This window comes from Ranitomeya variabilis, chromosome 3 (assembly GCF_051348905.1).
Source record: "Ranitomeya variabilis isolate aRanVar5 chromosome 3, aRanVar5.hap1, whole genome shotgun sequence".
NCBI lineage: Eukaryota > Metazoa > Chordata > Amphibia > Anura > Dendrobatidae > Ranitomeya > Ranitomeya variabilis.
The window spans coordinates 486,768,893-486,795,486 of record NC_135234.1 but is presented as its reverse complement, the minus strand read 5'-3'; the positions used below and the strand labels follow the sequence as shown (position 1 = coordinate 486,795,486).

The 26,594-nt window shown below is 41.6% G+C and overlaps 1 protein-coding gene across 8 annotated transcripts; it reads right to left on the bottom strand.

Moving 5' to 3' along the window:
- Positions 1-195: 195 nt before the first annotated feature.
- On the bottom strand, positions 196-24,680 carry NXPE3 (neurexophilin and PC-esterase domain family member 3). 8 transcript variants are annotated; one of them, XM_077296774.1, is made up of 8 exons: positions 17,905-18,105; positions 14,207-15,047; positions 13,997-14,075; positions 13,439-13,685; positions 12,095-12,846; positions 11,779-11,852; positions 4,589-4,786; positions 196-2,980 (listed from the first exon to the last, which is right to left on the bottom strand). In XM_077296774.1, exons 5-8 carry the CDS (start codon positions 12,829-12,831, stop codon positions 2,436-2,438), a joined length of 1,554 nt encoding a protein of 517 aa, XP_077152889.1. In that variant the 5' UTR covers positions 12,832-12,846; positions 13,439-13,685; positions 13,997-14,075; positions 14,207-15,047; positions 17,905-18,105; the 3' UTR covers positions 196-2,435. The 8 variants fall into 8 exon arrangements, with proteins under 8 accessions (XP_077152889.1, XP_077152890.1, XP_077152887.1 ...); XM_077296775.1 differs by having other exon boundaries at positions 13,997-14,318; positions 14,436-15,047; XM_077296772.1 differs by lacking the exons at positions 13,439-13,685; positions 13,997-14,075; positions 14,207-15,047 and adding exons at positions 19,977-20,062; positions 24,382-24,629.
- Positions 24,681-26,594: the final 1,914 nt, after the last annotated feature.

Below are 26,594 nucleotides of genomic sequence, written 5' to 3'. Positions count from 1 at the left end.
TTTAGACATACTGTATTATTTTCAGTTTTATGAGACCAGGTCTATGTAGTAAGATGTGTACTGATAAGACTTATTGTTTACATTTGTACTGGTTTGGTCGCAAGCAAAACATGTATGTCTTATTGTTCTCTTTTTTACTGATGTTTAATAAACTAATTTAAAAAAAATAAATAAATTTTAAAAAGACAAAAAATATTAAGAAAAAATACAAAACACTTTATTAAATTTTATCAGTTTGAGAAAGTTCTAGAGACTTGTACTAAAAAATTTGAACAAAATGTACTAATAAATAAAACAAACATAGAAAAGTACGGTAAATTTTTTCAACATCAAGAAAAATATAGCTAAAATTTTTAATGGCTTGTTTAATAATACAATATTTTTATTTTAATGAGTCTTGGTGCATACAAAAAGGTATGTTCCTAATCACAAGATGTAACAATTGCTATCCTATTATTTATTCTCACTTTTCAATGAAAATTAAGAAGATTTTATTGGTTATAAATCAAATTCACAAACGTGGCACATGGACAGGCATGTATTTGGAGAAAGTAAAATACAATCATTTTAACAAGTTTTGGAAAATGTAACGGGACTTATAGCATTGCAACAAAGGGCAGAGTAACATGCAAACTGGAAATAAACTCTCAAGTTAATAAGGTTGGCATTTGTGAACAGCTCTTTACTAGTGATGAGCGAGTATACTCCTTGCTTGGGTTTTCTCGAGCATGCTCGGGTGGTCTTTGAGTATTTGTGAGTGCTCGGAGATTTAGTTTTCGTCGCCTCAGCTGCATGATTTTCAGCTGCTAGACAGGCTGAATACATGTGGGGATTCCCTAACAAACAGGCAACCCCCACATGAACTCAAGCTGTCTAGCAGCCACAAATCATGCAGCTGAGCCGACAAAAACAAAATCTCCGAGCACTCTTAAATACTCTGAGATCACTCGAGCGTGATCGGGAAAACCCGAGTAACGAGTATACTCGCTCATCACTATTCTTTACCCTTTCCAAGCACCTTTCTACAATATATGAATGCTCACTATTGCTATTGGTTGGTGACGTTTAATGTGAAAAATGTTTCATACTCTTTATATATGACACACATGCCCTTATCATTTCCAGCCATGCCCACTGATCCTTTGATCCTGCCCAGTCTGATTTCTATCCGTTACGCTTTCACGGTCAACCAACTAATAGTCAGCGAACATGAAAGGGATCAGGAGAAAAAAAATAGTATGTCTAAGACTTGTTCCAGGATCATGCAGAAACTTCTGAAGACTGATGAAGATTGATGGCATATCCAAAAAAGGAACCTTCTACCAACTACTGAACTAAGCTAACAATGGGAATACACAGTGTGACTTCATATCTAGTGTAAGGGTGTCAACTTTTTCCACTGGTTCCACAAGTAAGTGCACTCTCAAACGTATTAGAGTGGTTGTCCAGTACTTTTAGGGTATGTGCACACGTTGCTGGATTCCATTGCAGATTTTTCCGCGCAGATTCTGCGGAATCCACAAGTAAAATGCAGGATTCACGGCAGATTTACTGTGGATTTTGTGCGTTTTTTACGCAGATTTCGCCTGTGTTTTACACATGCGGATTCTGCGCAGAATTTCCCGCAGCATGTGCACTGCGGATTTGGTTTTCCATAAGTTTACATGGTATTGTACACTGCATAGAAAACTGCTGCAGATCCGCAGCATCAAATCCGCAACGCGTGCACATACTCTTATATTTATGGCCTATACTTAGGATAGGTCATCAATACCAAATCAGTGGTAGGGTGACAGACGGCAATTAGTTGTACCGGTGCCGGCTGGATAGGCTTAGTTGCGCATCCAAACATAATAGCTCCGTCAACTGCAGAGTGGTGCAAGTGAGGTTCTGTAGATGTGTCCCTATTCATTAGAAAAGGGGTGAATGTGCAAAATTCGTCTGCTGCAACTATCTAGGTTATGGAACTGTGATATGTAGCTTCGCAACTCAACATATCCAACCGTCTCCAACACCGGAAACGACAAATCGACAGGGCTGGTAGGTGAGGCACCCCCCCTCATCTGGTAGTGATGAACTATCCTTAAAATAGGCTATCAATATTAAATTCACAAACCCCTTAAAGTAAAATATTTATCTGCAAACAGGAGCCAGAAATTGAGACTGTTCCGAAAAATCAAACTAGTGCAAAAGAGTGAATAAATAGCAGATATAGAAAAAGCTATACCATAATGAATTTAGGTTACTATGAGGCCATGTTCACATGATATTGTTTAGAGCTTTTTTGGGTGGGAAGGGGTGCATTTATTAAAGAACCAGATGGAAATATCACCAAAAAAAGCATCAGGATCGTATTATGAGAACACTGACTGAGGATTTGCCATTTCAAGTTAATTTATTAAAAAATAAAATTAATACCTAAAAGAAACAAGTATTCAATTGGGACAGACAAAGGACAAAAACTCATCTATCTGATTCTTTACAATGATGCGGTCAGGGTGTAGTGCATGTGGCAGATAGTGAGCCAATGACATCTCCCAAGCATCAACAATTTTAATGCGAAGTCCAGAGAACATAGCCCTCATTACAGTGTCCAGCTGCAGGGAATACCAGTCACTATTGAAGAGGCTCACTTCGGGTCCAAGCTCCTGGACATTGGCAGAACGAATGAGAATGGCTGTATTCGGACTGCGCTCCAGTAAGCGAAGAACAGCAGCTCGAATGTTCCTAAGGCGTCTTATGTACACCTCTACTGGAAATGTACTGAAGTGGGACCAGACCGTTATGGCGACCACAGTGTTCTTTCCTCCCACTATACCATCCAATTCATTGGCAATATAACGCAGTTCATTGCTTGACACAGTTGAGAAGCGAATAGGTGGCCCATGACAGCGGAATTTCAGCATTATGTTATGGTCAACATCAACAGACAAGAATGGGCCAACATTCTTAGGGCTTCCCAGGTCAAAGGGCTTCAGACCTAAAGTAGAAGAATAATTTGCCGAATCAATCCAGATTGCATATATATTATGCAAAGTAACACTAAGTAACACTGACTTTTCAACGATATGCAAATATTACTTTACCCTCGGTCACAAATTTACTTATGCTTCTATATATTAATAGACTAGGCAGGTTGTGGACTGAATGAGGAGATGCTGCTATAGTCTGTATATAGTGAAACATATGTATCTGACATACTACTGCCCATATTGGGGGTGGGGGTGTTAGTGTCTTACTCCTGCACAAAGACTCACCCGGGGGGGTTCACCCCAGTGAATAAGTCCGATCCTGCACATACATACTGTATATACACATTTTAACATTGAAAAAGAAAGTGGTGGAATTATTAAAAAAAAACAAAACACAGGATCGTTAGACATATGCAAATGATGAAAAAAGAGAAGCAACGTTTTCAAAACATCTCGATTTTTTTCAGTATTGTGTTGGAGCGCAACAATCACTTGCACGCCTTAACATGCGATCATTGAGGTTATTAATGGCTGTCTGAGGAATGTTTTGCCACTCTGAATGCATTTGTGCACATAAGATCAAGATCCGCTGCTGGCAGTTCTCTGTATAATTACCAAACAAATGACATCCCAGTTGTACTCGATGTGAGACAAGTCCGGAGATGCTGCAGGCCATGGTAGCATGTTTAGGCCATGGTAGCACGTTTAGGCCATGCACAATAGCATGAGCAACATGCAGCCTGGTGTTGTTGTCTTGTGACACTTTGGAGAAATGGCCGTACCACTGGTTCCGTGATTAAATCAATGTAATGCCGAACTGTTAGAGTACCTGTAATGAAGACTGGAGGGGTCCGGTGACCATATATTATGCCACCACACACCATAATCCTGGGAGTAGGATTGTCGTTACATTCTAGTCTTTTCTGCTGTTTTGCTCTGCATCATGATACACATTGTGGTGAGGTCAAAAAAGAGGTCTTCATGAGGAATGTCACATCAGTCCTACTTCCAGAATTATGGTGTGGAGAAGCCGTGAATCTTCATTTCCCAGGTACAGTAACAGCTTGGTGAGACATTGATTTGGTTGTGGAACCAGTGGCAAATCTGTCTCCAAAGTGTCCAAGGAACCGTTTTTTAACACAACATCAGGCCACATATTACTTGTACTACTAGAGCAGCCTGCGTGGCCTAAACGTGCTACTGTGGCCTGCTCTCCCATTGAGATATTGGTCAGCAATTGCAAAGTGAGCTGCCATTAATAACCTCACTGATAGAAGGCTGGAGTGTGTAAGTGCATGTATTTCATTGAGTGGGGCTCAAAATCAATACTGGATAAATTGAGATGCTTTGATAATATGGTTTCCGTTTTTTCCATCATGATTAGCATTGTTTATCGATGCTGTGATTTCCATAATGGGTAGGACAGCATCGGCTGTCTCTGAAATCCCAAACACATTAAAAGAAGTGGCTAGGCACCCTACTCTTGCTCCATTCTCCGCGCTTCTGTGATGAGGAGCATTTATCACCTATTGTTTAGCTTTTCTGCTACAAAGTGTGCTCAATGGTAATATTATACTTTTTATAATGTGATGTATGAGAAACAAAATGAGGCTGACCTGGCACCACATCTGTGAGATATTCAAACCACTGCCGGATTGTCGAGTCTCCATACAAATGCACCACCTTCCCTTGTAAACAATCGGTGATGTCTGAGGACTGCTCGAACTGCCATAGTATGGACCTCCCAGACATCCATTGGTCTCGATAGTAATAACCCGATGGGAGAAACTTAGAGCTGCCAAGAAAATATTTCTCTGAAAAACAAGAATAGAAAAATCATACATTTGATACATTACCATACTGACAAACATCGATCGTCTGCACATTTTAAACCCAAAATTACTTAAAAAATTATCTACTCAGTATTCTGAAATCCTAAAAAGTCAGCCATAATACCAAAAGGGAGAAATGTGGGTGTGCTCCACTGTAGGGGGAGGATTCACAGGATTCAGATGAACAATTCATACCCAACGCGTTTCTATGCAGCATGGACTTATTCCTCAGGGGGACCAAAATAAGGATGCAGACAGAGACAGTTTTCCAGCTTAAAGAATACAGATTTTGAAAAACTGGCGTTAACCAAAATAAAAATGGGTGTAAGAAGAGTTTCTTTGGTCAGATTAAATAAATTGAAAAAACCCAGAAACCATTGATAATATATAGACAAAAAACATAGGTCATATGTTAATAATGATAAATGGAAAAAAAAAGTGGGAAAAGAGAGAGGGTTTAGGTTTCAATTTTAGGAAGAAAAAAAGAAAAAGTAAAAATGTACAGGGAGGTAATTTCCCAAGTCATAATTATGGCAGATCTGTCAGGTCCATGTCATATATATATATCACTTTCTGTTATGTGAATAAGCATTTCATCAACTAGCTAAGACCCGCTGGGCTGGATTCAGATCCGTCTGGGCTATTGTCCCGTTTGTGTACAGCAGCAACTCTCCATGCCGATGTCTGACTGTACAGAATAGGCGCTTGGCAACAAATGATAACTGATGGTTATGGAAATTCTTGTTTCATGCATCCACACGCAGTGATTGACAGCTGACCTGGAGGAAGTAAGACTCCGTGTTCTTTATGACACCTGATATTTACATTGACCCCTTAAGGAGCAGGTGATTTTCCGTTTTTTCGTCTCCTCATTGCAAGAGCCATAACTTTTTTATTTTTCCGTCGATATAGCCGTATGAGGGCTTGTCTATTGCGGGACGAGTTGTACTTTTCAATGTCACCATTCATCTTATCATATGATGTACTGGAAAGCGGTAAAAAAATTCAATGTGTGGCGAAATACCAAAATAAAGTGCAATTCTGCAATTGTTTTTTTTTTTAATATACTGTAGAGTTGATTTTACAGTACAACTGACATGGCAATATGGTTCTACAGCGCATTATGATCATGCAGATACTAAACATGTGAAAAAAAAAAAAAATTTGTAAGAAATTTTTTTTTGCTATTTGTGTCACCACCTTCCGAAAGACACTTGGTGTCATTGCAGCTATATGCATTCATAGATGGAAAGGGGGTGCGTAGCTTAAGTTGCCCAGAATCTTATGGTTAAATGGACACATGCTGAACTCCCCTGATGAACCATGCTTGGGAGAAACGCGTCGGGTTAACGACAAAGGGACAGTTTAGGGCTATTTTTTCATCTAGGGAGAGCAGTGGACTGCCCTTTTTAAGACGGGAGTAAGTAGGACACACCAGAGTCATGTCAGCATTTAGGGTTTTCTGTAGGGATAGCAACTGACTGCCAAGAAAGATGATGAGGAACCTGAGAGACATGACCGTAGATCAAGCACCGCGCCGTTACGCTTCTATGGGTGGGATCGTCCGATTTTTGTACTAACCATTTTCATGGTTATTGCATAGTTAAGGCTGTGACCCAGTATATGTGGACTGCCTTTGTTAGGACTGACCACTGTCAGTCTGTGAGCCATTTCTTTTTTAGGTGTATTTGAGTTTAGATCACTGTGGTTGTTAATTACTTACAATTGTCTGATAGGGTGGGTCTGTGTTGGTACGGACCACCTTTGTTACGACTGACTGTCAGTATAGGATTAACATCTACTTTTTTTTGTATACCTTTTGCTGTGTTTGCTACATTCATACTTAATATAGGTATTTTTAGGAATATATAGAGATTTCATTATGCATTTTATCATATTAACAATAAAAGTTAAGTTTTATTATTAATACAATCCCTTTTGCTAATATTACACTTTCCGAGAGATGTAACATTTTCAATTGTTTGGATATGGGGCAGTGTGAGGGCTTGTTTTTTGCACCCGGAGCCGATGTTTTTATTAATATAATGTTGACATAGATGTGATGTTTTGTTCGCCTATTATTACCTTTTTTTCTGTTGCTGCAGGGGCCGAAAAACTGCAGTTCTGGCGTTTTGATTTTTCTTCGTTACACCATTTACCAATCAGATTAATGTATTTTATATTTTGATATATCGGACTTTTACAAGCGCATCAATACCAAATATTTGTATTTCTTGCTATTTCTATATGGGAGTGATTTGACCTTTTAGGCAGGGACACGACAAAAGTATTCAGACCCCTTTTTAAATGTTTCACTCTTTGTTTCATTGCAGCCACTTAGTAAATTCAAAAAAAGTTCATTTTTTCTCATTAATGTACACTTCTGCACCCCATCTTGACTGAAAAAAAAAAAAAAAATGTAGAAATTTTTGCAAATTTAATAAAAAAAAATAAATAAAAAAATAAAACAAGGTCATAAGTATTCAGACCCTTTGCTCAGTATTGAGTAGAAGCACCCTTTTGAGCTAGTACAGCCATGAGTCTTCTTGGGAATGATGCAACAAGTTTTTCACACCTGGATTTGGGGATCCTCTGCCATTCTTCCATGCAGATCCTCTCCAGTCCCGTCAGGTTGGATGGTGAACGTTGGTGGACAGTCATTTTCAGGTTTCTCCAGAGATGCTCAATTGGGTTTAGGTCAGAGCTCTGGCTGGGCCAGTCAAGAATGGTCACAGAGTTGTTCTGAAGCCACTCCTTTGTTATTTTAGCTGTGTGCTTAGGGTCATTGTCTTGTTGGAAGGTGAACCTTCAGCCAAGTCCTGAGGTCCAGAGCACTCTGGAAGAGGTTTTCATCCAGGATATCTCTGTACTTGGCCGCATTCATGTTTCCTTTAATGGCAACCAGTCATCCTTTCCCTGTAGCTGAAAAACACCTCCATAGTATGATGCTGCCACCACCATGTTTCACTGTTAGGCTTGTATTGGGCAGGTGATCAGCAGTGCCTGGTTTTCTCCACACATACAGCTTAGACTTATCACCAAAAAGGTCTATCTTCATCTCATCAGACCAGAGAATCTTATTTCTCATAGTCTAGGAGTCCTTCATGTGTTTTTAGCAAACTCTATGTGGGCTTACATATGTCTTACAGTGAGGAGAGGCTTCCGTCGGGCCACTCTGCCATAAAGGCCCGACTGGTGGAGGGCTGCAGTGATAGTTGACTTTGTGGAACTTTCTCACATCTCCCTACTCCATCTGTGGAGCTCAGCCACAGTGATCTTGGGGTTCTTCTTTACTTCTCTCAGCAAGGCTCTTCTCCCACGATTGCTCAGTTTGGCTGGACGGCCAGGTCTAGGAAGACTTCTGGTGGTCCCAAACTTCTTCCATTTAAGGATTATGGAGGCCACTGTGCTCTTAGGAACCTTGAGTACTGCAGAAATTCTTTTGTAACCATAGCCAGATATGTGCCTTGCCACAATTTTGTCTCTGAGCTCCTTGGCCAGTTTCTTTGACCTCATGATTCTCATTTGGTCTGACATGCACTGTGAGCTGTGAGGTCTTATATAGACAGGTGTTTGCCTTTCCAAATCAAGTCCTATCAGTTTAATTAAACACAGCTGGACTCCAATGAAGGAGTAGAACCATCTCAAGGAGGATCACAAGGAAATGGACAGCATCTGACTTAAATATGAGTGTCTGAGCAAAAGGTCTGAAACACTTATGACCATGTGATATTTCAGTTTTTCTTTTTTAATAAATATGCAAACATTTCTACATTTCTGTTTTTTTTCAGTCAAGATGGGGTGCAGAGTGTACATTAATGAGAAAAAAATGAACTTTTTTTGAGTTTACCAAATGCCTGCAATGAAACAAAGAGAAAAATTTAAAGGGGTCAGAATACTTTCCGTACCCACTGTAGTACGTCATAAGTCATTAAGGGGTTAATACACTGAATATATAATAAAAGAAAAATTACCAGTATATATCCCCAAGCACCACATGTACCCCTCTATCAAAGCTGGGAACACAGAAGAGCTAATGGACTCACTTTAAATATTACTTTATGTTCACGTGTGCATAATTTTTAGTATCTATAGTGCCTTAGGGGGGCGATTCATTAAGGTGCTTAAAGTGAACCAGTCAGCATGATTGTGCACAGTAAACTACAGACAGTGTCAGGTCAGCACTGTTATACTGACTAAAATGATATCTGGGGTTATGAAATCCATCTTGTGGTTGTTGTTTAATCTTTATTTCCAGTTTTTAGTTAATAAGATTCCTGTGCTTCGGGGTGGCCTGTGAGGGTCTTTATGTGGTGCTCCGATTAAATATTCATACTGATGGCTTATGATGGGTCATTGATCCTTGAGTAACCTGCCTCCTATTTTATATAATGCATAAAATATATTGTGGGGTTGGAAAAAAAAATGTACATTCAGCAAAATGGTGCCTTTCTGATGAAGATTTTGATTAATATTTTTTTTCCCCACAATAGTATAGGACTAAAGCATAAATGCATATATGCATATTAGGCATTGTATCATGCTACAGCGCAGGTGGCACCATTCTGAAGTAAGGAATTTTTTTTTGTAACCACACAATATGATATGCAGTATGTATAATAGGGGGCAGGTCACTGACGGATCAGTGACCTGTCAGAAACAATATAGATGAATATGTCAGCAGAGCCCAACATAAAACCCCCCACAAGCAGCCCCGAAGCACAAGAATCTTATTAACTGAAAAATACAAATTAAGATTAAACAACAACCACAAGACAGATCATTGTAATCAGTATAACGGCACCAACCTGACAGTGTCTGTAGGTTACTGTGCACAATCCTGCTGACAGGTTCAGTTTAAGCCAGAAATCAGGTGTAAACACATTAATTAGTTGCAATATTTCTACTCAACTCGGCAGTTGCGCAAAAATATTGTGGCTTTTGGCATGTACATGCCAGTCTTGGCCAGCTACACCAATCTGGTTGTGATGCGTGTGTGGTCACATTCTCTAGTCAAATTCATCATAAGTTCGGCTGGTCCGAACAACGAAAGCTATTATGTGCAGAGTTGTTGTCTAGGGCAAAGCTTCTCAATTTATGACACAAGGCCAAGGGGGCAGGTTTTGGTAGAAGTGATTATATCTTACAGGGGTCTTTCTTTGGCTGCTGCCATTTCTGGAAAAAGAACATAACTAATAAGGTGCTACTTTCCCTCTTAGGCCAGAGTCACATGAGAGTATAAAACAAATCAGTCGGATTTTCATCCAGAAAAGCAGGACATTTTTTTTCCTCACGTCATCTGTATGATGTACGTGTTATATCCGTTCTTTTACTCAGCACTTATTTATTTTTCACAGGACCATTTAAAGTTTCCTATGCTGCAGAATTGTAATGTATCTGTAAAAATCAGATGCCACTCTGGGTCCGCATGGCATGGAATTTGTTTCTAGCACCCATCCGATTTCACAGTGAAATTGCAGAATGCTGCAAATTTTTTCTCACACCGAATACAGCTGAGAAAAAAAAAACAGATCTGCACTACCTGAGTGAATAACATTAATCGGATTGCACTTTTCCGAGTTATACGCACATATGAGCGAGCCTGTAAGCTGGGTTCAGAATGAGCAAAAGATTAGAATTTTTAATGTTGGCATTGGTTGTGACTAATGGTGAGACCAAAACATCATGATATTATAGCTGGAGAAGGAGAATGTAGTGAAGATTTCCTGGTCTGTAGTAGAACAGTAAGAGAGTAAAGGGGTTGTCACACCTTGGGGTACTAATCATTCTAGTCACTCTATACGCGCACAGTGCTTGCTGTCAAGATTCTCCAGTGCAGAATCATGTGACCGCAAGTATGCGATTTGCATACTTCCAGACACATTCCGACTAGACTTGCCCAACCTTGCTCAATTCACCTATATTGATTGAGTCAGTGCATGTCTAGTCTGCACGTGACCGTATGTATGCAAATTGCACCAGAGAATCCTGACAGCATGCAGTGTGCGCTCTCTGTTAGGATTTACAAGTATGCAATCATGCAATCACATTAAGTGACTGCAGACTTGAATTCAAAGCCTGGACAATCCTAGTGCGGCTGAATTAAAGTAGGGGAGGTTATTTCTAGGTCAGTGCTTATAATTTATAATTTGATTACAAAAGAACAGTTTTTTCTTGATGTTACGCAATAAAACTCAATGTCAGCTAGGTCACATTCAAATAGTTGATGATAGTATAAAGATTTGAATTTTTGTGTTTATGTCATGCCAGCTTAAATGGCAAAAGTCGGTATTATCTGCCCCGTCTGCGCATAGGCATTTGATATTCTTCTACAGCCTGGTCTGTTAATGTATTTTCTGAAAATTTCAATAAAAATTAGGTTTTAAAATAAAAGAAAGACCTGTTCTATGTGGCATTTGATAGGCATTTTTCTATTCAAAAGAGTTTTTGTTGGTGTTTTAATAACGTTTCCTGAATTATTTTCATAACTTTTTTTTTAGCTTCTTCAAATTTATTTATTTAATTTTTTTTAAGCATTTCATTTTTTTAATCCATTACGCAACGAATAAAACGCTGTAATTTTATGAGGCGTAAAAACCTGAATAAACACTTGCAAAACCTTTAAAAAAATGCTGATTGGTCTTTGTAGCATTTTTGTAACCTTCCAATTGACTTCTAATGTAAGTGTATGGAGCAGCTGCATAGCAGAAAACGCCTGGAAAATGGTGAAGGTCACTTCTTTCAAACATCTGCCATTTTTGGAAACCTGAAGCTAATGAAAATGATCAAAAGCCTGAACTTATGAACACCAAGTTGAGTTTCAACAGAAATGAAAAGTTAGAGGTTTTTTTTTGCGATTTTTCAGGTAATTTTCAGAGTGGCCCTACGTCAAAAGACTTCTTAAGAAAAGATGTGTTAACATGCCCTAAAACAGTCTAATACAATCCAGTTTATTATGAAGAAATGAAAAATACCTTTCACTTTCCAAGGATGTACAGTCACTGTGTCTGGACCACTTGCCAGGATAGGTACTTTGATGTTCACTCCGCTTAAATGAAATGATAAAAGCACAAATTTTAAAGAACTCTTCATCTAGATCAACACTAATTCAATCTGTAGAGAGGAAAGATGGCTCACTAGATTTGTAGAAGCTCACTTTACATCCCCTCATGGACATTTGTCTATCCAGAATATAGACTACAGACATTGTCCTTGACTATTCGGCAGTCCAAGCATTATAAATGGATCATGAAAGTAAAACAACTAAATAAACAATTCATTGGAAAATACCTTTGAAAGAACATGTTATCGTGGAAAGTCAAAAGATTTTTCATGTAGCCTCCTTTAGCATGATTTACTCGATTTGAGCAGGATAACTTGTCGGGCTTGTAGCAGAACCAAGGTTCTCCAGTCTTAATGTCTGAGAAATTGCATATTGGTTGCTTCTCAGGCAGACAAACATTGCACATTGTGGTTTCAGAAAAGTCACCTAAACGGAACAGACTTTTAAAGTAAACTCTGTCTGGTCTGTCTTCACGTAATCGTTGAAGAACTTGAATACCTTCACTTGGATGAACCAGAATTACTGAAACAGTCACCCTACCAGGCCAAAGTAATGTAAAGTACACACTATAGAACCCATTCTGATGATCCAGGACCTTTCCCACTGCTCCAGCTTTCAAGAAAGGAGAATGAATTTTTGCTTGCAAATAGTCTCCTCCATAGTGCTTTGGATTTCCTTCAAAGTCGTATGTTCTCACTAGGACTTCCAATATATCCCCCACCTTAAATGGTGACTGAGACTGTAAGATCACAAAGTGACTATGAGCAGCATCGGTACTTTTCATAAATTCAGTCTTGATATGTGGTGGACTGGGCCATTCCAGAATTTTCAGTAGCATTTTCTGTTCTTCATATTCAGATCTGGACAGAATTTCAAGTCGATAATCGCAATGTCTTCTCTTTGCAGTCGATAGAGAATGAGATGCATCACGGTGTGCGTCTGTCCACTCTGGCTCCAGACCCATCCTATGATTCAGATGCTGGCAAAGAAAATGTAGAAATCAATAAAGCAATGTGATGCAAGCCCTGTGTGTTTACAGCACCTGATTATTTTGTTACATTGTTTCCTATACATATAATGCATTCATGAGAGGCAGGCTCCTTCTGCCCACCCAACCATGGTTGACAGCCTTAAGGCCATGTGCACACGCTGCGGATTCCATTGCGGAATTTTCCGCAGCGGTTTTGATAAATCCGCAGTGCAAAACCGCTGCGGTTTTTACTGCGGATTTATTGCGGTTTCCGCTGCAGTTTTTCACCTGCAGTTTCCTATTGGAGCAGGTGAAAAACCGCTGCGGATTCCGCACAAAGAATTGACATGCTGCGAAAAATAAACCGCTGCGTTTCCGCGCGGTTTTTTCCGCAGCATGTGCACTGCAGATTTCATTTCCCATAGCATTACATGGTACTGTAAATGCATGGGAAACAGTTGCGGATCCGCAGCTGCGGAAACGCTGCGGATCCGCAGCAAAATCCGCAGCGTGTGCACATACCCTTAAAGAGGTTTTCCAAAACTAATTTAACTCCCCTTCATTTGTCCTAACTACCACTTTTCTAACACACTTTTCTTACCTGTCCCGCTCCTGTAAGCTCAGCTCTCTGTGGGCCATATATCCTTGATTCTGGTCCTAGTAGTGGAAAACCTCTTTAACCTATGTGGGGTAATGGGGTGCAGTCTGCCAGGCGGGTAACTCGCCCTCCCACTGCTTTCATGAATACATCATACATCAGCCTCCATGTCCACAGCCGAAGCAGCACGCTGCAACTATTGATCTGCGCAAATCTTCATGAATAGGTGACAAACCACTGAAATCAGCACCTGTCAAGACAATATGTCACTCTCAGAGAGCTTCCTAAGAGGGCTGACATTCCAGATTACTTTTAAAGGGGTTATTCTGGAATAGAAAAACAATTAAGTTCATTAATAATAAATACATTTAATTAGTAAATAGTTTTGTCTAGGGAGGTAATCACTATAGAATTAAAACGACTGAAACTTGTTATAGAGTGTTAGGACAGAGGCCTGTGAGCATGTGAAGTAGGAAGCGCCACTGCTGCGACCTAGAGATAGCCTATACCATGTACTATCATTCAGAACCACAAGTTGGACAGAAATGTGAGTGGCCTTACCTCAGCACACCTGGTATCCCAAATATGATATCAGATAGACATGGTGTCCAGCGTTTTCTTAACTCAGCACTCTTCATTTCTCCAGTAATAGATCACAAACACAATGTAGACAACTGTGTGAGAAGCCTCTTTTTATCTCGGCACAGCTTGTATCTCTAGTATTAAATCAAATAGACTGGGTGGACAGCAGTGTGTTCGGCTGCTTCTTACCTCAGAATTCCTGGTATCTTTACTATTAGATCAGATGGACAGAGGTGAGCAGCCTCTTCTCACTTGAGCACTCTTTGTATCTCCATATTAGATTAGGTACACTGGGTGGACACTATTAGATCAGATGGACAGCAGTGTGAGCAGCCTCTTCTTACCTCAGCATTCCTTGTATCTCTAGTATTAGATCAGATAGACTGGGTGGACAGCAGTGTGAGCAGCTTCTTCTTACCTCAGAACCCCTGGTATCTTCACTGTTAGATCAGATGGACAGCAGTGTGAGCAGCCTCTTCTCACCTTAGCACTCTTTGTATCTCCAGTAATAGATTAGGTAGACTGGGTGGACAGCAGTCTGTTCGGCTTCTTCTTACCTCAGAACTCCTGATATCTTCACTATTAGATCAGATGGACAGCAGTGTGAGCAGCCTCTTCTCACCTTAGCACTCTTTGTATCTCCAGTATTAGATCAGATTGACTGGGTGGACAGCAGTGTGCTCGGCTTCCTCTTACCTCAGAACCCCTGGCATCTTCTCTGTGAGATCAGATGGACAGCAGTGTGAGCAGCCTCTTCTCACCTTAGCACTCTTTGTATCTCCAGTATTAGATTAGGTAGACTGGGTGGACAGCAGTGTGTTGGGCTTCTTCTTGCCTCAGAACCCTTGGTATCTTCACTATTAGATCAGATCGACAGCAGTGTGAGCAGCCTCTTCTTACCTCAGCATTCCTATATCTCCAGTATTAGATCAGATAGGCATCGTGGCAGCAATGTCAGTAGCCACTTCTTACCTCAGTATCACTGGTATCTTCAGTATTAGTTCAGAATAGCCACTTGGAGCACATTTTCCTACACAAGAAGGGAGAAGGAAGGAGTGCAGAATAGGCATATGTCCCAACATTCTAGGACAAGTTTCTGTCATTGTAACAAGATGGCTGCAATGTCATTTTTACAGTGATCAACTCTGTAGACAAACAATTGTAATTTGCTAATTAAAAGTATTGAGAATTTTCTTTACAATTACATTTCCTTTAGATATTATTTTCTATCCCCTGTGATGCAGTGACCCCTGTGGCAGCTAGGGGGCGCTGTGTGTGCTCCTTGGGATATGTATGGAGGCATATCTGTTGTGATAATGGTGGTGAAACAGTGACTGGCATTGTTGTGAATGGCCGATATGTGTCGCAGAGGGAGTCTGCGTGGTAAGTCTGATGTAATGTGGTTGTTCTGGGACCTGTAGTCCCTCAAGAGTTTGTGTAGTGTTGTATAATAGTCAAGGGAGACTTACTAGGTTAGTTGTGTGAGATGGGCGGGACAAACTAGCCACACATCCACACTCCCATCCAGGGGAGTGGATAGGGGTATATAGTGTGACCAGGGTGTGGGTCACATGTTCCTGTGTGGTTCCAGTGTGTGGACCTGAGTGGTGAAGGTCCTGGAAGTATGTGTTGGATTTCCTAGGAGTAGGAATCCTGAACAGTACATACCAGTGTGTTGGATTTCCTGGGAGTAGGAATCCTGAATAGCACACTGGGCAACATGTGTTGGATTTCCTGGGAGTAGGAGTCCTGAGGAGTTCATGCTGGTGTGTTGGGAGGTTCTGGGAGTAGGACCGGATCCCTGAATAGCGCACAGTAAGACTCTGATTCTGGATGGTCTATGTTGGGGGAAGCTACCGTCCTTCGGTGGGTCTGGACTGACTAAGATATGCCGCCCAGGCATGTTGGTGATCCCTGTAAGGCAGCTTTCCCGGAGGAGTGGACTGACAAGGAGTCAGCAGGTGGAGCAGGAGCTTCCGTCAGGTACTATGCAGACTGTTGGTGCTTGTGATGTTCTATGAACTGTGTGGTCTCCCACGGCAACTGAACGGAGTGAGGTTCAGTGTGTTTAGAGATCGCGACCCAGGGTCATATGCGCTGTATGTGACTTGGGAAATTGGTGAAGTGTACGGCGTACGGACACCCATGGTAACTGGGCGAAGTGAGAGGTCCAGCATGTTTAGTGTCCGTGAGTCAAAGCCGTAAATGAAGTGTTTGAGATAAAGCTGCAAGTTAATATCACCAGATGGTGCCTATAGTGTTCTATGGAATGTATATAATGAACTGTGCATAACCCGGTTTATGACACTTTAATAAACAGCATGGACTGTTTTGTGTTGAAAAATCATGCCTGACTACGTTAATCCCATGCCAAGCAAGTGTCCCCCAATACACTCAGTAAGAGCAATCTTACACCCCGGAGAATCCCTTTAACCTTTTCTTGACACAGTCATTTTCCATTTTTTCTTTTTTTCCCTCCCTCCTTCCAAGAGTCACAATTTTTTCCTTCAGAACCACCATATGAAGGCTTGTTTTTTGTGGGATGAGTTGAACTTTTGAATGATATCATTCATTTTATCATGTGATGCACTGAAAAAAGGGGAAAAAAATTCCAAGTCCATTGAAAATGCAAAAAAAGTGCAATTCAATTGTTTTTTGAGTTTTTTTTATTTACCATGTTCTCCAGGTCAGTAAAAGTATGCAGATACCAAACATGTATAGTAGTTGATTTTTTTTTATTTAAGTGGTGAAACAAAAATTGAGAAATTTGTCAAAAAAATTTCTGCTTTTGTCTCAATTTCCAAGACCCAATTATTTTCATTTTTCTAAATATTGGGCTGTGTGAGGGCTTATTTTTGCACCCCGAGCTGATGTTTTTACTGATACCCTTTTAAGGTAGATAAGATGCTTTAATGACTCTCATTCTAATGTTTAAATGTATAAACTTATGTTTTTTTTATATTTTTTAAAACTTTTTCTTTAACTTTTTACTGTATTTAATAGTCTCCTTAGGGGACTTGAAGCTGCGATCATCTGTGCTATACATAGCAGTGCATCAGTCCCGTGATCACCTTATAGAAGCACTGGAGGCAGAATGGAATAACACGCCACCTGTACATGTGTGTTAAGTGCCAGTGTCGGAGATTGACAGCAGGATTTAACAAGTTCACAGCCAAGGGCGGAGCTCTGCTACATCCGCGGCTGCTAGAGACACATGATGGCTGGTTGAATCAGAGATTAAAGAGATACATTTGGCAGCAAGTATACAGTGGCATGCAAAAGTTAGTTTGGTCACCCCTGGTCAAAATAAGGCTACTTTCACACATCAGGTTTTCGCAGTCAGACTAAATCTGGCTAAATTAAAAAAAAAAAACGGATCCAGCGAATGTTGCCGCTGGATCCAGTTTTTTCCCCATAGACTGGCATTAGTGCCAGATTGCGCCGGATGACATTGCGTTTTGACCAGTTTTCACCAGATCCGGCAAATCTGCTGTTTCCGGTTTCTGGAAAAAACATCCATAGCAACGTTTTTGGTCTCCGGCGAAAAAGCCGGGAGCACCGGATCAGGCGCTTCCAGCTGTTTGCTAGAATGGAAGCCTATGGGAGCCGGAAGGTGCCAGATCCGGAAAATGACGGATTCCGGCGCCAGATTTTGGTTTTTTAAACTGAGCATGCTCGAAATTTTCCTCTGCAAAGCCACCACAAAGAAACTCCACAGAAAATTTCTATTCTCCTTTCTGTCTAATATATGAGGGTCCTAACTGAGGACCTCCATTTAATATCGGCCAGAATTCCCCATTACAGTAATAACAAATAATTTTTTTAACAGAAAAAACTTTAATTGTAAAGCCAACGTGCAGAGGCAAATCCTCCATGAGCTCTCTTACCTCTACCAGATGGATGTTACTAACCAGCACCAGCACCACCAACAAGAAGATGAGCACAAAACATATCTGGAACCTGTACAAGGTGCACCACATTTTTTTGCAGATATTCCAACATCCATATTATATTCTGGGGTGAGCATGGCCCGGCTTCTTTGGGATAATTTAGATCACCTCTGCATGTTCCTCTACTGCCATTTTTCTCTAGGAAAAAAAAAAAAAATTAAAGATGACTTCAATGTGAACAGGACTCTGAAGCTTCCCCAATTACATGAAATGATGACGCAAGCTCAGCACCCGTTCATTCTGTATCTGACTGCCTAAGAAACACTATATGGAAAAATGTATTGACACCCACGTCTCAATCAATGGATTCAGGCCGTTCAGTCAGTCCCAGTGCCAGAGGTGTATAAAATCCAGCCCAAAGCCATCCAGTCTTTACTAACATTTGTGAAAGAAAGGGTTGTCATAAAGAGCTCACGGAGTATGATCGTGGTGATGTAACAGGACGCCACCATTGTAACAAGGCAGTTTGTGAAATGTGTTCCTTCCTAAATATTCCACGATCAACTGAGTGATATTGTGGAAAAATGGAGGCGTCTGGGAACCAGCACAACTCAGGCATGACGTAGCAGACCACGTAAAGTTACACAACCGGGTCGCTGATTTCCAAACCTTCTCTGGAATTATCATCTGCACCAAAACTATGTGCTGGGGCAAAATGGCATGGGTTTCCATAGCCAAACTGGTGTTTGCAAGCCTGTAAGAAGCTACCCAAGTATGAGATCACGGTCTGCAGGCATGTGATGGCAGACTTCTGGATTGTGATAGTGTGCGGTGCGTATGGTTGGCATGAACTTGTTCCGGGTCACAGGAGATACCAGATAAGCAAACAAGGGTGTGAAATCAAGTGTCAATCAAGCTAAACCGTGCCAGAAGCTTCACCCAGATTTCAAAACTTCTTATAAGTTCTCTAAAAGCCTTCGTCACTTTGGAGAAACCATAGATGCCGATTCATTAAGACTAGAGTTTAGCATGCCAGGCTTTAGGTCATGTTCTGATAACACGTCCCCTTATTGTTTAAATCAGGTTTTTATGTTAAATGTTTGGGAGGTTTGGGGGGGGTGATTTTTTTATTTTCCATGTCTTAATCTGTAATAAAAATAGAAACTGAACATGTGCAACCACTAGGGCTTTTTTTTTTAGACTTTAAAACGGAACTGTGCTTTCACCAATCTTTACATAAAGCAATAGTATGGGTGATTTTAAGAATCTTTGTAATCCACTGTGGAAAATTAGCTCAAATCTGTCTTGCTCAGAGAAGGACTACAGACCATTGTATGCTATGGAGAAGGGAGGGGAGGAGTGAGCAGCAGGGAGGGGAAGGACACAGGCAGACTGAGCATTGTGCAGAGCTCTGTAGCAAGTGTATTACCTCCCATCAGAGCTTGCTTCAGAGTAAGATCTCAGCTCTGCTGTACTATGTCCTCCCTGCTGCTGCAGCTTGTCCCTGTGAGCTACAAATGAATGATGAGCAGACGTTCCCCTCTCTGTGCTGTGTACGGGAGAGATTACTGCACTGCGTCTCCTCCACCAGCAAAGAGTGATTGCAAATTACAGATTGATCATGGAGAGGAGAAAACTGGTGAGGATGCAGGATAGAAGGCACATGAGGCAGACATGGTGTTTTTCCTCATGTCCTCACACAATACACTTTAATCTGAATACTTACTTGAAAGCACATTTACCCTTTAACTTCTTATTGTTTCATGAAATAACACATGTACAGTTGTGCTCAAAAGTTTACATACCCAGGCAGATTTTTGCTTTCTTGGCCTTTTTTCAGAGAATATGAATGATAACACCAAAACTCTTTTCTCCACTCATGCTTAGTGGTTGGGTGAAGCCATTTATTGTCAAACTACTGTGTTTTCTCTTTTTAAATCATAATGACACCCCAAAACATCCAAATGACCTCGATCAAAAGTTCACATACCCTGGTGATTCTGGCCTGATAACATGCCCAGCAGTTAACAAAAATGGGTTTGAATGGCTACTAAAGGTAACATCCTCACCTGTAATCAGTGTGTGTGCATAAAAGCTGAGTGAGTTTCTGGGATCCAGACAGACTCTTGCATCTTTTATCCAGCCACTGACGTTTCTGCATTGTGAGTTATGGGGAAAGCAAAGAATTGTCAACGGATCTACAGGAAAAGGTAGTTGAACTGTATAAAACAAGAAAGCAAAAATTCTGCCGAGGTATGTAAATGTCTAATTTTCCTAAAAGGCTAAATTAGATAACAAAAAAATGTATACGGAAAATACCTGAGACCGTAATGCTGAATACACAAGGTAAATATCCAATGTAATATTAAACTGTGCACACGAGTATACTGGATTCTCCGGATCAAACAAACAATAGCAGTGTTTTGTTGATACCATGTAATATGCTGCAAGCTGTCTCTTATGGTTAACCTTCAACAATGCGTAGTAAGATCTCAATTCTAATTGGATATTTACCTGGTGTATTCAGCATTATGGTCTCAGGTATTTTCCATATACATTTTTTTGTTATCTAATTTAGCCTTTTGGGAAAATTAGGTGACTATTAGAGGGATTAGAGCGGCAAACCATTTGTATTTATTATTTGTGTATGGGATCTGACACACAGGATCCTGAGCTTTGCCAGCAGCAGCATACCCTATATCCCAACCAACACTGTTCCTTATAGTACCCCTATCATCAAAGGCGCTGGTGTAATTCATTTATAATATTTGGGGTATGTAAACACTTGAGCACAACTGTACATAGCCACAGTGGTTGGACTTCAACCCTGTCTTTAATTTTGAAGTGTCTGATGAGCGCACACAAAGGTCACTGTGAAGGGAGGAAAAGCAGGGTCATGTGCGACATCACGTAATGTGATTGGTGGATCCTGTTATCAGCTCTGTATACTGGCGTTACCTGTAATTGTAATCCTGCCTCTGATGATACAAAAGACTTGCTGTTCCTGAAAGGACAGGAAGTGTGAATCTAAAATAGCCCCAGTGGCCAGTGTGAAAATTGCAGGATAACGAAGTCTTAAAAAAAAATAAAAAGATTGTAATATGAAAAATATTAATTACCAAATTGTTATTAAAAATACATGTATCACAAAAATCTGATTTAAATAATAGGTAATTTCCTGATAAAACAATCCCTTTAATGAGGGATATTGAGAATGGGTCTCTGCAAAGCTTTGTGCAAACAGAGTGGTAGTAAAGCAAGTCCACCACTCTCCTAGTCATTGGCTCATCACAGGGCTCACATCTCTGGCTATCCCACAGCCAATGAATGGTGCTCGACCACCGCTACATTTAGCTGAAGCACTGCAGGTTTTTCAGATCAGTGGGAACCCCAGCAATCAGCAAGTTGTCACCTCCTCTGTGGATAAGTGATAAGTTGTTCTACCTGCAGTAAAGGAATCAGCAGGTTTTCCTATGTAATCTGAAGACAGCATGCTGTAGGGGTTAAAACACAGATTTCAGCAATGCCTCATATCAAGCCCCATGCTGTTGTTTCTAAGCAATGATTGGTTTAGCACCGGTAGCTTATCATTGCTGGGACCCAGCACATGCCTGGTAGTCTGACACGCCCCCTCCTGTGATAGGCAGCTCACTGTCTCTGCACATTGTGTACACATAGCCTGGTGGGGGCGGGGTTAGCTTCCTCAGCTCTGCTGCATTGCTACATCTAAAAGTTCTGATTGTGTGAGTACGGCTGCACCCAGTAATCTAAGAGATACATTGTTGGATTCAGGGTTTCTTTGCCTACTTCATGCTGCTCTCAGATGCCATAGCAAAAACCTGCTGACAGATTCTCTTTAATTGATGATTTCTAGATGCATGATGATGCTATAAAATTGCACTTTGATAGCAGACGTTACTAGTAGTGCAGTATTCTATATGTGAGCACAGTTGTAGGTCACCCGGTATAGAAGATGCATGCTGCGGACTTTCACTTCTGCAGATTTCACCCTTTGACCCTTATACACAGGGTAAAATCCATAGCAAATCCACAGTAAAATCCACAGCTCTGCCCGCAAGCATGGAAAGTCCCCAGCAATAAAGAGGGTTCGTTTCCCACTGTTCCAGGTCATGGCCTAGTACACGGCGTATGGGCGGCTGCGCTGGGGGGATCCTCTCTTATCTCCATCATTTGTGTATGGTTTTCCCAGCTCCACCAGTAAGGTATGGCCGCCTTCCCATGCCATAATAGCCGACTGCTGGGGATTTCATGGGATCATGCCCAGTCAGAATAACCCTTTAAGAGCCTAAAAGGGAGTGTCCCATGCAGCTCTGAACACTATGTATGGTTTCCTTTCTCATTATTTGTAGATGAAGCCCAGAGAACACCTGTGACTGGATGAGGCTTTGGGGCACACACATTATACGGCACCCAGGGCCGGCGTTAGGGGCAGGCAGACTAGGCAGCTGCCTGGGGCCCCCGCTGCCCTAGGGGCTCCCAGCCAGGGGCAGACATACTGTTGATGGCACTGCTCCAGGGCCCAGAGGTGGAGGGGGGCCCCTGCAGGCAGGCCCGGTATCATGCAGGGTCGGGCCCTTCTCACTCCCTCCTGTAATCATGGAACACCGGGTGCTGGGGAGAGAGCGGGGCGCGAAGTGCAGGAGATCAAAAAGGGGGCGTGTCACGCAGGGAGAGACGCTGGCTAATGAACGCTTTCCTTACCTCACAGTGACCAGACTGAGGAGAAGGCTCACTGGCTGCCGTCTGTCCCCCTGCATGGAGCGTCCCAATGGTGAGTGCTCACCTACAGTCAGGGGCCCCACAGCACAGCACATAGAGCCATCATGGAGGAAAAGCAGGACTTACAGGGGGTCTTCTGCTCCCTCCACTGTTCTGTTCAGAGCAGCTGCAGCGTCTCCTCACAGAGCAGAGATGGGGGAGGAGCTCACTGCAGGGGACAGCACGGCAGCAAAATGTATGCTGTGAAGTGACCTGAAAAGTAATGTGCAGTTATAGTGCTCTTTATAACTTATCTCTTTATAATTTTAGTCATGGAACTTTTTGAATTTGAGTCTTTTCCTCCCTTACTGAGAATTTATCATCAGGTGCTGTCTGCTCTGTGCCCCATCCCCCACAGTGGGGTCTGCAGCCTTCTCCAGCTGAACTGACCTGCAGGGCTCATCTGATCACCTATACAAGATTAGTATGTATGTATGTATATGCTTGTATATGTATGTGTGCATCTGTGTGTATCTATGTGTATGTTTCTATCTGTGTGTGTGTATCTGTGTATGTACAGTATATGTGTGTATGTATGGTATAGTTGTATGGCTGTGTGTGTATGCATGTACAGTATGTGTGTATCTGTGTATGTGAAATAAATTTGTATGGATATATGGTATTTATGTATGTTTATGTGCATGTACATACAGTATATGTGTATGTATATGTGTGTACGGTATGTGTATATACTGTATGTGTGTATGTACGGTACGTGTATGTGTATCTGTATGTTCGGTATATGTGTGTGTATGCATTTACGGTATATGTATGTATGTACGGTATGTGCATTTGGGTGTATTTTATATGTATGTACGGTATGTGTGTACTATATGTATATAACTGTATCTGTGTATGTACGGTATATGTGTATGTATCTGTGTATGTACGGTATATGTGTGTACGGCATTTGTGTGAATGTACGGTATATGCATGTGTGCATGTACGCTATGTGTATGTATGATGGTATATGTATGTGTATCTGTGTGTATGTATGGTATATGTATGTGTTTGCATATACTGTATTTGTATGTGTATCTGTGTGTACGTACGGTGTATGTATGTGTATTTGTGTGTATGTATGGTATATGTATGTACGGTATGTGTATACTATCTGTGTATATAACTGTATGTGTGTATGTACAGTACGTGTATGTGTATCTGTATGTATGTACGGTATGTGTATCTGTGTGTATGTACGGTGTATGTATGTACAGTATATGCCGGAACAAAAACCATTGTTCTCATCAGCACATCGCCCAGTTAAAACTGCAGATATTCTGCTAAGATGATACTGTATGGGGACAGATTGATTTACTAGTGATCATTCTGTCCCCAGCCAGTGTAAAGAGGCTGGAAACAAGTGGCGAATGACTTCAATATTGTTGATCACGCTCGTTTAGTGGCCTGAAATCAGCGCATGTAGCTACAACCAAAATGTTTCTGTTGGTGCAATATGTTAGAATTTGGGGCCCCATTTTAAACTTTTGCCTAGGGCCCCACTTTGCCTAAAACCGGCCCTGACGGCACCCCGCAGTACATGCCATATAATAGCGGCACCCACACATGGCAATGGGAATGACTGTCCTGCCCAGCCAAGCTCTGCCACCGATGGCGGCTCCCCACTCCTGTGCCGGGCGGTCAGAGGCAGGCAGCCTGTACTACAGAACTAGGACCACTGGTGCTGTGCAGTACCTCCATATCCGGCCGCTGTCCGCGCGGTGGGCGCCCCCTAGCGACGGCTCTCGATGCTCCCCGTCCTGCAGCATGTAGGCCTCAGCCGCCGAGGAGGGAGTCCATTCCGTCCAGATAGTCTCCCCTCAGCGCCGGCATACAATGGCCGAGTACCACGGCCTAGCACACAGGTGTGGAGCTGACTCCACCTCTCTGCTGCTGCTGCTGCGGAGGAGGAGGCCGGAGGGTGCTGGGCTGCACTTGTCACGCAGCCATTTCTGGCTGTAGTTTATTGCGGGCAGTGGCAGGGGAGGGGCTGGTGTGGTGGGCGCAGGGACCGCTCACTGCAATGGTTATTGGGCACCGTCAGGCATTACTAGTGTATGTGCACTGAATGATCTGTTCACACCATGGAGACTGGCAGTGAGGAGAGGACTGTACTGCAGGCTGGCATTTGCTTTGGAAGGGTTAATACAGTTCAGGCACAAAACTTGGGAGGATGTAAGTGAAGCTTGTGGCTCCAAATACAAAATGTCCGTGAGGGCCCATAACTTTCGTGGGTCAGTACTAGTATTCAAATATGGGCCAAAGCGACTGGACCCAGTGTTGTACTGCCAATGGTGGCAGACCATGCGACTGCCCAGTATTGTACCATTAACCCCTTCATGACCCAGCCTATTTTGGCCTTAATGACCTTGCCGTTTTTTGCAATTCTGACCAGTGTCCCTTTATGAGGTAATAACTCAGGAACGCTTCAACGGATCCTTGCGGTTCTGAGATTGTTTTTTCGTGACATATTGGGCTTCATGTTAGTGGTAAATTTAGGTCGATAATTTCTGAGTTTATTTGTGAAAAAAACGGAAATTTGGCAAAAATTTTGAAAATTTCGCAATTTTCACATTTTGAATTTTTATTCTGTTAAACCAGAGAGTTATGTGACACAAAATAGTTAATAAATAACATTTCCCACATGTCTACTTTACATCAGCACAATTTTGGAAAGAAATTTTTTTTTTGCTAGGAAGTTATAAGGCTTAAAATTTGACCAGTGATTTCTCATTTTTACAACAAAATTTACAAAACCATTTTTTTTAGGGACCACCTCACATTTGAAGTCAGTTTGAGGGTTCTATATGGCTGAAAATACCCAAAAGTGACACCATTCTAAAAACTGCACCCCTCAAGGTGCTCAAAACCACATTCAAGAAGTTTATTAACCCTTCAGGTGTTTCACAACAGCAGAAGCAACATGGAAGGAAAAAGTGAACATTTAACTTTTTAGTCACAAAAATGATCTTTTAGCAACAATTTTTTTATTTTCCCAAGGGTAAAAGGAGAAACTGGACCACAAAAGTTGTTGTCCAATTTGTCCTGAGTACGTTGATACCTCATATGTGGGGGTAAACCACTGTTTGTGGGCACGGCAGGGCTCGGAAGCGAAGGAGCGCCATTTGACTTTTTCAATGAAAAATTGGCTCCAATCTTTAGCGGACACCATGTCGCGTTTGGAGAGCCCCCGTGTGCCTAAACATTGGAGCTCCCCCACAAGTGACCCCATTTTGGAAACTAGACGCCCCAAGGAACTTATCTAGATGCATAGTGAGCACTTTAATCCCCCAGGTGCTTCACAAATTGATCCGTAAAAATGAAAAAGTACTTTTTTTTTCACAAAAAATTTCTTTTAGCCTCAATTTGTTCATTTCCACATGGGCAGCAGGATAAAATGGATCCTAAAATGTATTGGGCAATTTCTCCTGTGTACACTGATACCTCACATGTGGGGGTAAACCACTGTTTGGGTGCACGGCAAGGCTCGGAAGGGAAGGCGCGCCATTTGACTTTTTGAATGAAAAATTATCTCCATCGTTAGCGGACACCATGTCGCGTTTGGAGAGACCCTGTGTGCCTAAACATTGAAGCTCCCCCACATGTGACCCCATTTTGGAAACTAGACCCCCCAAGGAACTTATCTAGATGCATAGTGAGCACTTTAAACTCTCAGGTGCTTCACAAATTGATCCGTAAAAAATGAAAAAGTACTTTTTTTTCACAAAAAAAATTTTTTAGCCTCAATTTTTTCATTTTCACATGGGCAACAGGATAAAATGGATCCTAAAATTTGTTGGGCAATTTCTCTTGAGTACGCCGATACCTCATATGTGGGGGTAAACCACTGTTTGGGTGCACGGCAAGGCTTGGAAGGGAAGGCGCGCCATTTGACTTTTTCAATGGAA

Bases quoted from the DNA above. Each gene is read 5' to 3' on its own strand.
- NXPE3 (XM_077296771.1), bottom strand. From the start codon at position 17,997: ATGTGGTGCACCTTGTACAGGTTCCAGATATGTTTTGTGCTCATCTTC. The intron at 4,787-11,778 runs GTATTTTTCATT...CTTGTTTTTCAG, and splicing joins ACATCCTTGGAAAGTGAAAG to AGAAATATTTTCTTGGCAGC. The intron at 2,981-4,588 runs GTCAGCCTCATT...CTTCTACTTTAG, and splicing joins TCTCACAGATGTGGTGCCAG to GTCTGAAGCCCTTTGACCTG.